The sequence below is a fragment of the Cyprinodon variegatus genome, unplaced genomic scaffold (genome assembly GCF_000732505.1).
Source record: "Cyprinodon variegatus isolate N-32 unplaced genomic scaffold, C_variegatus-1.0 Scaffold741, whole genome shotgun sequence".
NCBI classification, from domain to species: Eukaryota; Metazoa; Chordata; class Actinopteri; order Cyprinodontiformes; family Cyprinodontidae; genus Cyprinodon; species Cyprinodon variegatus.
The window spans coordinates 240,416-251,971 of NW_015151194.1; the positions used below are offsets into that span (position 1 = coordinate 240,416).

At 38.3% G+C, this 11,556-nt stretch overlaps 1 protein-coding gene across 1 annotated transcript in view; it reads left to right on the forward strand.

Annotated features, from left to right (window-relative positions):
• LOC107098030 (liprin-beta-2-like) overlaps positions 1–11,556 on the forward strand; it is a 128,060-nt gene that overhangs the window by 108,264 nt on the left and 8,240 nt on the right. The window contains exons 15-22 of the mRNA XM_015395456.1: positions 2,662–2,818; positions 5,141–5,173; positions 8,055–8,190; positions 8,280–8,399; positions 9,585–9,735; positions 10,107–10,218; positions 10,300–10,388; positions 10,470–10,592. Coding sequence (XP_015250942.1) covers positions 2,662–2,818; positions 5,141–5,173; positions 8,055–8,190; positions 8,280–8,399; positions 9,585–9,735; positions 10,107–10,218; positions 10,300–10,388; positions 10,470–10,592 — 921 coding nt within the window. The remainder of the gene's footprint in view (positions 1–2,661; positions 2,819–5,140; positions 5,174–8,054; positions 8,191–8,279; positions 8,400–9,584; positions 9,736–10,106; positions 10,219–10,299; positions 10,389–10,469; positions 10,593–11,556) is intronic.

Here is an 11,556-nt window from a genome sequence, read left to right on the forward strand (position 1 = left end):
AAAATCAACACCGGTTGCATAGTGTACCTTTAAATATCTTTCTTTATAACATTAACTGAGCTCTATCTAAGCCCTGTTCACATTGGATTAAAACCGACAGCCAAGTCCTCCAAAACCTTTCAGTGCAGCCGGATTGGGAAAATAAAAGCAGGCATGATGCTTATATACAATTTTTCTTAGCACCTGGATAATGGGATTTCTCTTGCTTCATCGATTAAGTTAACGCAATGCTTGTTGATTTCAACACTTCTTTATAATATCCCCATCTGCTTGGAGGATACAGCACCTCTACCTTAACTTTTCAACAAACAGCGAGGCCCCCTGAAGCGGATTTGGATTTACCTTCTGTATTAAGCATGAAACTAAAGGTTAAGGTACAGAAACCAATAATTTTAGCTTTGATGTGGAACAGCAATCCCTGCCACTGTTCATTAGCTATTCAGTGTCAGGCATACAGAGGAAGGAAGGGAAAATGAAATGAAATGTAAAATCCTTTACATTGATCACTAAACAATTAAACTGCGGCTCTGAGCCAAAATATGAACATTTTCATCATAAACTTTATTTGCCACCACTAGACCTTGTCTTCCTCTTTTCTTCATTGCCCATTGTTATGCCAGGGCTTCTTTTCACCGATTTTAACTTTCATCAATTGTCCAGAAGTCAGCCTACACTAGCGTGGGCACAATTTGGAGCTGTGTGCGTCATTCATTGTGCTATAAACTGTGCTCTAGAGGGGAGAGCAATCCATTCCGCTTTATAATAGCACTGTATTTAAAGTGTGGATTGTTTGAAGTGAATCATTTTAATAAATCCCTTCAAGTACTCCCTGTGTTGCGTTTGCATTATGAGTTTGTAGGCTTAGAAAAAGGCTAAGCAATATATGCTATTGTAGAGGTTACATTTCACAACAAAACACAATTACTGTGAAATTTCACAGCTCTGTCAGGCGTAAAGAGGACTGCTGCATTTATGCTAGTCTGAATAAATCATCCATGTTTTGGCTAATTTGATTTTACATTTTTAAAACATCCCTGTGAGGTTTTAATCCTTTGTAAAAGAGGGGCTAACTTCATCCATGCTCTTCAAGCTTTGGGGAGGCTAACCTGCTAATTCTCCATTTCTGCATGTTTCCTGTTTCTCTTCTCTTTCTTTTGCTTTTAGGCTGTAGAGATCCAGCCAGTTGAAACTGAATCAGACGTAGGGGCAGAGGTACTGATCTGCTGCATGTGCACATGCATCCCTGCACCACAGGCTTCATAGATGCGCATTATAGATCAAAGCTTTAGAGGGGAAAGCTACTTGAAAAAAGAAGCTTAAACACATTCCGGCTCATTATTCTGCTTCAGTTTTGATGCCTCGCTGAGTATAAACCTATTTTATGCTGCGTAGGAACAAAAAAGTTCAGATTTTTCTTAATTTCATAAATAAGGCATAAAAAAACAACATATTGCGCAACATTGATTTCATATACTGTAATCTTTTAAAGTTGTCTTAATAACTAGTTTTCCATGGTTAATAATTGCTTTTTTTTATGGTTTCTTGTTTGACACTGAGAGCTTTTATTGCTGCATTTAAAGATATGAGCCACAAAGCCTTCTCATATAACTGTACATTCTATACATGTACATTTTGCAGCTAAAAGTGTGATTGTTAATAGACTACTATTAAGAATACACATTTAAATTAGCATGCTCATATTTTCTAAATAATAATTTTTCAAAAGAACTGATGTAGTTTACTTTTTCTTTTGGCATAAAACGTAAATCTCTTACCACTTTATTTCTCTATGCAACTCTATAAGTTGCATAAAATAAGGTTTATATTCATCTCTCTCTCTCTCTCTCTCTCTCTCTGTACATATATATATATATATATATATATATATATATATATATATTTCTTTTTTACTGTTTATAGCTGCAAATAATTTCAACAGAGACAAAAAAAAAAGAAAAGCTGAACTGTGAGGCAGCCTACTATCTATTTGAAATGCAACTTGTGATAAAAACATTGTAAGGAGACAGTTCAGCTGCACTTTGACCTTCTGGTCTCTATTTAGCTGAAATGTGCCAAATGTAACCTGATTGCCCCCCCACCCCCTTCTTCTTTTTAAATAATCTAATGCTTCCAATGCCTGGCATCTACAAGGGGAGAAAAAATAAATTCATACACACAGGTTTTGCACACACCAACAAAAAGGAACAGACCTACCTGAAGTGGCTGTCTGTAGCGCTCGGCATCATCTCTGCCTCTGAGCACTTCCTGTCTGTTGGCCTTTCTCCAGTCGTTCCTACGGACCCCCCGCCCCCCCACCCGCTGACTTTGATGCCTGTTCAGATTCTTGCATCGTCAGAGATTCACCCTCTACAGGACATTTTGTTATGCAATGGGGCGAAAGGGCATTCCAAATCATTACCACCCACCTAGCTTATGACAGAGGGACTCCAAACACAGTTTTAGATTCATAATAAAAATGCTTTTTTTAACAGAATATCAGAGCTGGATAAATTTAAAATGGCAATCATGAGGGTCATTTTAGAGACACACTATGTTTGTAAACTTAGTAGCAACTAATTTTATGTGGCGGGTTAGAAGTTATTATATACAGTTTTGCTGCAAAGGATGGCTTAATAATATTAGATTTTTAACCTTTTGCAGAGTCCTCAAATGGAGCTGAGCAAGTATCAAACTCTGCCAGGGAAACTGAGTAAAAAGAAAGAACCCAAAGAAGAGCTGAACGGCCCTAGAGGCAGAGACACCGAATATTTATCCCCCGTCCAGCTCTCACCGTCCCACAGCAGAGAGTACACCCTGAGTGAGTATTTTTAAATCTCTTTTTTTATTAACTTTATTGTTCAGCTGATAAGCAGGTTTTATGGTCACCATGTCTGAAATAAACAGAACTCTGTGAATCCGCGTATTCTGTGATTCCTTCCGACTTTTTTTCCGTATGTACAAATAATACAGCTATTTTATTCTTTTTATAATTTCGACTTACTATTAATGGGAGCTATTTTATTTGATATTTGGTGTTATATGTTTTAGATTTTTCTATTTTCTGTGTTACCCTAAATGTAAATAAGAAACCAAAACAGACACAGCATACTGTAGTGTTGCATTTAAAGGTAAAGAATCCACCACATATTCCTCTAGATGGCTCTAAATCTCATTATAGAGTCGCCTACTTGATAAAATAGCGTTAAATATCTCTTTGATGAGGCGACGTCATCTTGAAGTGGACGCAGATTTTATCTCAGAAAAGTAATTTCGGGTTTCTTCCCAACAGGCTTACGCCTAATTTAGGGCTCTGTTATGAAAAGCATCACATGTAGGCTGTTGAACTAGATAAGCTGTCACTGATTAACCTTACATTCTGAATTACAACTGAAGCAAATATGCAAATATTCTGTTTTGTTGTTCTTCATTGTTTAGTTTATATTCATACAAATATTGTATTTCTTTTTCATAATGGCTTTGGTAAACAGCTTTCAATACTGTAAGATATTGAAAATTATTAAATAAACCTTTTTTTTGCATTAAATACATTGATTAACTAATATATATGTTTTTATATATATTAAATATGTATCTTTTTCCCATTTGATTTTACATATTTGTGAAAAGTCGGTTGTAGAAAAGGTTTTTATTTTTAAATGCTAGCTCTTATTTTGCAGAATGAAGAGTGGGACATTGTTGTATAACCAAACATTTGTTTATTAGTCTGCATCCCAGCCCTCCTAGTTACACTGCAAAAACAATCTAGAAATAAGTCAACATTTCTTAAATTGAGCGTATTTACCCCTAATTTGAGTAGAAAAATAAGATGATTTGCCAGTGGAATGAGTATATTTCCACACTTATATTAAAATAAGATAAATAGATAATATGCACTTTAAATAAGACAATTCAGTTTTTTTTTTTTTTCTTATTTTAATTTTAAATGGTCTTGTTCCATTGGCAAAGTTTCTTACTTACCTCCTCAATTCAAGAAAAAATGCACTTATTTAAAAAAAAAATGACTTAGTTTTTTCCAGTGTACCAATCGTAATGTAGCTGCATGTCCCTCATACTGATTTAAAAGTTCATATTTTAGTTGTGACTGATATAATAGCATAATCAAGTTTGTTATTAGACATACAGGCACCATTGTTTCATTTTGGGACACATTAGACCTTTTTGATCCATAATTCCACCATGTTGGTTTATTAGGGATGATCTCTATCAGTGAAACACACCTAGCTAGCTTTCCTCATTTAAAGTTGGCTAAGCTGGCAAGTTTATTTTTGTCATAACGTTGGATGAAATTATTTCGTAAGGTTAGATGATTTTATTGAAGAAAATAAGGACTTTTTAATTTTTGCTTTTTTGTTAGAAAGTGGGTCAGATATAGCCTGGCCAGATAAACTGACTGGGAAGCATAAGTCAGTCTGGTACAGCAAAACACTGTGTGGTCTAAAACTGACTGGACCAATCACAGCACGGCAAGTGGGCCCATTATGCAACAGGGCTTTTCTGTAACTGCAACAGTCAAGTTTGCAGCTGCAACAGAGCAAGGTTTATATATATATAGATATCTTTTAATTTAACTGGCTGCTGTAAACGCTTTTCTTTTCTAAAGATGTTTTTGTGCCACATCATTTGAAATTAGGCTCTACCTGCTTCTTTCCATCCTGATATGTGGTGAACATGGTGTAAGTCAGTCTGGCTGGCCAGGCTAGAGCCGATAAAGGCCCCCAAATGGGATTGTAATGACTTATTAAGGTCTGATGCCAGCAACTCAGTGCAAAGTGGGACTCATGTGAGTCGTTGTCTTTGAATTTAACCAGATTATCTTAAAATGAATATCTGACCCATTTAACTTTACCATTTCGAGGTGTATTTAGAAAAACAAAGGGGGTGTTGTATTGTTGGAAGTCCATTGTTAAGCTCAGGCCAAGTCAGTACCCAACTAACCTGAGTAAAGCCAATATGGCCTCCATAACAAATGTTTGCCAAGAGTTTAACATGAAGGCTCATTTTAAGTTCTGAATATGTCTTTTTAACCTACTGTGCCTCACTTGCTTCATGTTTTTGCTCTTTGTTTCTTTCCTCTGTCATCTTTGCTCACGGATTGTTCTTTTTCGTGTTCTGACAACAGTTCGGTGCAGGAGTGCCAGCGCTCCAGCTTTAGGTACTGTATGTCCTCACAGAGACTCAAAGGTCATTATTCATCCAGAAGAATTGATCCAAAACACTGACGCTCCTGTGCTGAAGTCAGGGAAACAAAAACAGCATTAGCTGCCGAAGGAAACAGGATTTTCCATGTCAGGGTAAAGCCTCCAAATAGAGCAGAGTCAGGTTGGGTGAACGTTTTCCCCGAGGATCACTGAGGATTAAGCCAGGATTAGTAGGACTCCCTCATGACTCAAGAGGGCTCTTTAAGATAAACCCTGGCTCTTTCTCTGACATCAGCATTTGCTAAAACTTTTTAGTTGAAGCTATAAGCTCATAGCCAGCACACTGTTTCCGTCCTTATGAAACCAGAGCTTAAAGTAGGAGGGGAATCAAAGGGGATGCATGAGAGGATGAGGAGTACACACTAATACAATGTGCTTGTATAGGGAACCAACATAAACAAATGTTACATGAACTTAATTCTCTGTTTCCTGTCCTCATGCAGTCTGCTCTGTAGGTCAGTTTAAAGAAAGTCCAGAAATAAACAGAAGTGAAACTGAATATTTAAATTTTAAATCATTCTGGCTTAAACATGTGTATAAATGTAGTTTTATCAGACCATATTGTCCCAAAAGTTAGAAAATTTCTATTTAAATTAAAACCCTGTCTTAAAATCGTTATTTTATGCAGGCTAGTTAGTTGTACGTCAGCTCGTACACCTAAATTCGGCCAATCATATATCAACTTATGTATATGTCTTAAGTCGCAGCTAATATACGCAACGATTGAAATCAGAATCCTTTCCTTTCCCATTAAGTTGCGTCCCAGTGTTCACGGGGATGGACGGCTGTGTCTTCGGCAGGCGTAGAGCTAACAGAACTGGCAGCGTTGCGAGGCAAGGGCTCAAACATGTACGGCTGGAAGCCTTCTACACCAAACCAAGCTTCTGCCGCCCTGGCGTCCTCTTCCACAACATCTTCGTCCCCGCTTTCCTCCTCTAAATAAAAAAAATTGTATGATTGAGTGTAGAATATTCTGGCTGGCTCGCCAAATATAGAAGCAGCTGTACTGCCTTATATATCCTTATTTGTTGCCTTATAATCCTAGCAGTACATGCTGAAGGTCAAGTATGAGTCTTAGCAATGATCAGGTCCCTAATGGCCGATTCGTACGCAGTTAGATGATATATTAAGAGGTTTTGGCATAAACAGAGAACGTCAGTATAAACATTCTTTCCAGTGTCAGAGCAAACTCTGGCTTCGACCAGCACACATGAATTCCAGTAAAATTTCGACAATATTCTGTTGTGCATGTGCATCTACGTAATGCAATATTGTGACTATAAAACAGCCTGAGATGAAATGAGAGTTGGGGAGAAAACTGAGATGTCTGACAATGTAGCGCTGAATTTATGAAGTGTTGAAAACAGCAGTAGGAATTCGGAATTTAAATAAATGTTTCCCCCCTCCGGAGGATAAAATGATATGAATCGTGTTCAAGTGTCCTTTTTTCTGTCATAAGGGAATTCTACCAATGAGCTTCCACAGGAGGAGACTCATCCACGACCTCCGACACTAAACTCTCCTCCTCTTGCATGTTTCCGCTGTCCATAGCGTTCCTTGACAACATCGTTTCTAAGTCACCAATTTAGTGCTACTTGGTCCCAATGGAATTTACCATTGGGAACCTGCTAGCACTAAGATGCTAACTGGTTAGCAAGATGCTTTAGAAAAACCGGCTACAACCAAACTTGCTTCTGAACCTTCCGCCACAACAATCCCGCCCCCTTGATATACGACCAATCACATTCACTTTATTCAGTTGTGTAAAGTCGTGCACCACTCGGGAGAATTCGGAAATGCAACGATCGAAACTGCTGCTTCCCTTAGACTTCAATACTAGTGGTTGCAGCTTTTAACTCCGTTCTAAAACTGTGAGAAAACGAGCTGCTTGTACCAATCAGAGGCTTATAGATGTGCTTGTCATAATTGTGGAAAAAAGCAGCATTTGCTCAGCATTTATTTTAAAGATGAAGTACGTGATTAACGCTGGCCTCTGCTCTCTTCTCGCTGCGCTTACCGCCTCGGTCTCAGGATCTCCGGGGAAACATGACCTCTATAATGTTGGTGGGTACGGCATTTCAACCCAACAAAGAGTCTGTAAACCAAAAGTAGCGGAGGAAATCTGCTTGGAGTGATGGGGGTGTTGTGTTTAAGTTGATGGAGGCGAACCAGTTTTTAAAAACCGGCAATTAAAAACTGAGCTAAAGGAAAAAGATGACCAATAGGAAAAGTTGCAAAACAGGTGGTTTCTTGACATTCCCCTTCAGATCCTGTTCATGCTGGTGGTAAAACTGTCTAAATGTTTGCACACTGAAGCCTTCGATTTTACCTACCTTATATTTAGCATGCTTTCTACATGCATGACCCCCTAAATGAAGGCTGTGGTTTTTATTTAATTTGTTAATTTGAGTCTGGTTGAATGCTTTGCACATCTTTGCTGTTGTTTGTTTGCATATTTGAAGTGCAATTCTGTTACTTTGAGGATTTAGCTTATTAGGCATAATTTTTTCTATCGTGTTTTTCTGTTTGTTGCTGGTTTCTGTTAGCATGGTCATATTGCATCTCATCCTGATCTTTTTTTCCCTTGTTTTCAGTTGGTTCATTTTCACTTTCAGCATCGATCTGAAGTTTGTTTACAGAATTAATGTGTTTAAATGTTTTACTTTACTTAGAAAAAGTAGACGATGGACAGCCCTTGAATTTTGTTGCAGGTTATTGTCTTCAATCTTTTGTCTTCTCTTCAGAGCATGAGATGTTCTTTTTTGTTCAGTCCAAGTAAAAATAATCAACTGAAACGAAAATTGATTGAATTCTTCTTTTCTTTATTTCTGTCAGACCATCCGGCGGAGCTTGAGGAGCGTATGCTATCGGATCAGTCCCCGCTATCCTCTGGACTGGACTCAGGACAACAGTCGCCTGTCTCTCCTGAGAAAAGGAAGAACCACAGAGGCATTAAAAAACTCTGGGGACGGTAAGAATCCAACCTCCGATTATTCTCTCAAAGTAAATCTGGATGTAGAAAATGGACAAATAGAAATGAAGTGTCTCTGCTGTGTGGAGGATTCGCCGCAGTCAGTCGGGCAGCCCAGTTCAGCTTCATGATCCGGAGCTGGGAGACTTCAAGAGAGGAGGCTTCAGAGCGACAGCTGGGCCGAGGCTGGCCCGTCCAGGGAAAACACGGTACAACATCACGCTTATCAACTTTCTTATCGGGTCCATGTTTCATTTATAATGATGATTCTTAAAATACTGAAGTGAAAACAAGTTAAAGTGTTGCATGGAGACGACATAATCTCATTCCTAAAATTTATAACTGGTATAGATTCGATGTTTCAACCCAGAGGTTTGGATTCATCCTGGTTCTGGTGTATCACACTCATGCATACATTTAGGGAACCCAGGGATCCCCTAAATAGTGCCGGGAACCCCCAGATGTCACAAGACACCCAGCAGGGGGTCACTAGATGGATTTCACAATCATTGCACTGGAAGAAATGGAAATCTAGATAGTAATTTTTTCTTAAAATAAGTGCATTTGTTCTAGAATTTTTGACATAAAAGAGACATTTTGCGAATGGAACAAGACAATTTAGATCTAAACTCAAAGAACATTTTTCACATACAGAGAGAGAAATAAATATAGAGAGGTAATCATGAGAATTTTAGAGGATCACCAATCTGTTGCATTTTCATTCATTTTAAATCAGTCCTAGTTGTCTTTATCCATGCTGGGTCAGATCCTGATGTTTGAAAAAGAATGCAGGCGGAATAAAGCATTAGCCTCGCTGCATGCAGTTAGCCAAGCCTTGTAGCTAAACCAGGTCCTGGAAAAGGATGTTTCTTGCGCCATGTTTCTCCCTCTCTCTCCAATGCGTCTCCAGTTCCCACAACTTGACATGTCAATCATCTGCAAAACGTCTCCACTGAAGCGGGAGGTGGTGAGCAAATTCATTTCCTGTCACCCCAGGGTGCAGATCTCCTTCGCCCCGAGCTCTCCTATACCTTTGTATTGCACAGGAGCTACTGCGCGTGTAAAACTTTTAACGGGAGTCGATGGGCAAAGATTTTTGCGCCGTAGGGCGGAAATGCTTCATCAATCCGACGAAAAATTATGTGATGCTTTACTCCTCATTAAAGTTTATTTATCTTGAACATCTAAAAAATATATATCAAAATATTTAACATTTTAATTTAAAATTAAATTAGAAAAATATCTATATTTTTTTTATGTCTTAATCAGGGTCATTGGGTGGGTGGGGCGGCACCCTAGCGCCCTCTATTGACCAGCCGCCACTGGGTGATAGATTAAACTTTCTATTTTATTCTGGTTTTAACTTTGGCTTCTCTTCCCTTCCATATAATCAGAGATCTGAAGCTGCCATTTTCTAAGTGGAACACCGAGCAGGTTTGCGACTGGCTTGAGGACATCGGACTCGGTCAATATGCCCTCCTCGCTCAGCAGTGGGTCAGCAGCGGTCAGACTCTGCTCGCGGCTGCTCCTCACGACCTAGAGAAGGTACGGCACACACAAGTATTCCTTTTAGATTTTCTGCTTTTCCAAAGCCATTTATGTCAACTGCATGTTTACTTGTCTGTGTGCATCTTCTCCTCAGCTTTTTTTCATTTCATATCTAGGGCAATCTAAGATGTCTGCAGGTGTATCCGTGTAATTTTCAGCTTATTGCTTCTCTGTCAGTCTGATATTTAACTACGCCTGTCTCTGCTTTTCAGACGGCTCTTTAGTTGCGCCCCCATCAATGGGAATTTTACAACTAATAATGACATTTCTGTCTCTTTTATAAGCATCATAATAATTAGTCAAATCACTCTGACTGCGCTTTGGTTCTCAGATAATCTGTTTGTGTGGGTTTTTCTGTCTGTCTTCAGGAGCTGTCAATGAAAAACCCCCTCCACAGGAAGAAGCTCCAGCTGTCCTTAAAGAACGTCTCCAGCAAACAGCAGGAAAAATCAGCAGAGCTCGATTACATCTGGGTCACTCGTACGTGATCTCTACTCTGTCGTATTGAGGTTTTTCTGAGGACTTTCCTCATTAAATCCTCTCTGTGCGTTTTTTTTCCAGGTTGGCTCGATGACATTGGCCTCCCCCAGTACAAAGACCAGTTTAACGATGGGAGAGTGGACGGACAGATGCTGCAGTACCTCACCGTGGTGAGTTTCACTGAGATAAAGCTGGATGGCGTCTCTTTGCGTTCGTTCTTCCTGCTCTTATTTTGCTCTTTGCCTTCTTAGAATGACCTTCTGTTCCTCAAAGTGACCAGCCAGCTGCACCATCTCAGCATTAAATGTGCCATTCATGTGCTTCACGTCAACAAATTCAACCCCAACTGCCTCAAACGCAGACCTGGAAATGAGGTACATGATTCATCTGTGCGAAATATAAATCCTTAATTTAAACCTTCTGGTTTTTATTTAAATCTGTGAATTTAAAGGAGGATTTCATATTCGTGTTTAAATTTGCTTTATGCTGTAAAAAATGTAAAGCACTAAAGTTCAACTCACACTTTTCTTTTACGTCAAATCTCATAAAAGAACGATATAGATTTAAACAAGTGGCTTCTAAACTCTAAATAGTTTACAAGGTCCAAACACTTTGCTTAACATAGAATTCAATAACCTTATAAGGTTCTTTCCAGACCACAAAAGGACCGCAAAATTTCTTCAATGATTCAAAACCGAACTAAAAAGTTTCTATTCATACAGATAATGTTTCTACCTTCATTTAAATCAATATTCATAGCCAACAATATCTACATGAATATAGGGTCGCAACTAACGAAAATTTAGTCAATTGATTAATTAATTAATCGATTAATAACCTGATTAACAAAGTTTCCTTAAGAAAACTTTTTCCTACATTACACCAGATGAAATTAAAACTTTTCCACTTGTGGAGTTCTGGATAGAGCATACTGACAGAAGAAAACATTATTTTTTTTTATCTTAAATTCAAAATATTTATATATATTTTTACAATTTTGGTATAATTACTGCTCTAAGTGGGTTTCCCTGTCAGCTAAAGACATGTTTACAGTCTCTATACTCCAGTTAACGATGAATTGATTACTAAATTAGTTGAAGAATATTTCAATAATGGATTACTCCAAACAACTGTTTCAGCTCTATATGAAAATGTGAAGTGATTGTCAGATGAGGCTGGATTGAAGCTCTTTACCAAATGTGTTGAATAATAGTTAAAGTCTTAAAGTCCAAAATTAGCATTAAATGCTCAGTTTTCCAGGCATGGCAATTTGCTAACTCAGCAAATCTGAGCCAATGTGCAATTCACCAATTCACCCAGTGGTGGTGTGCATCCTGT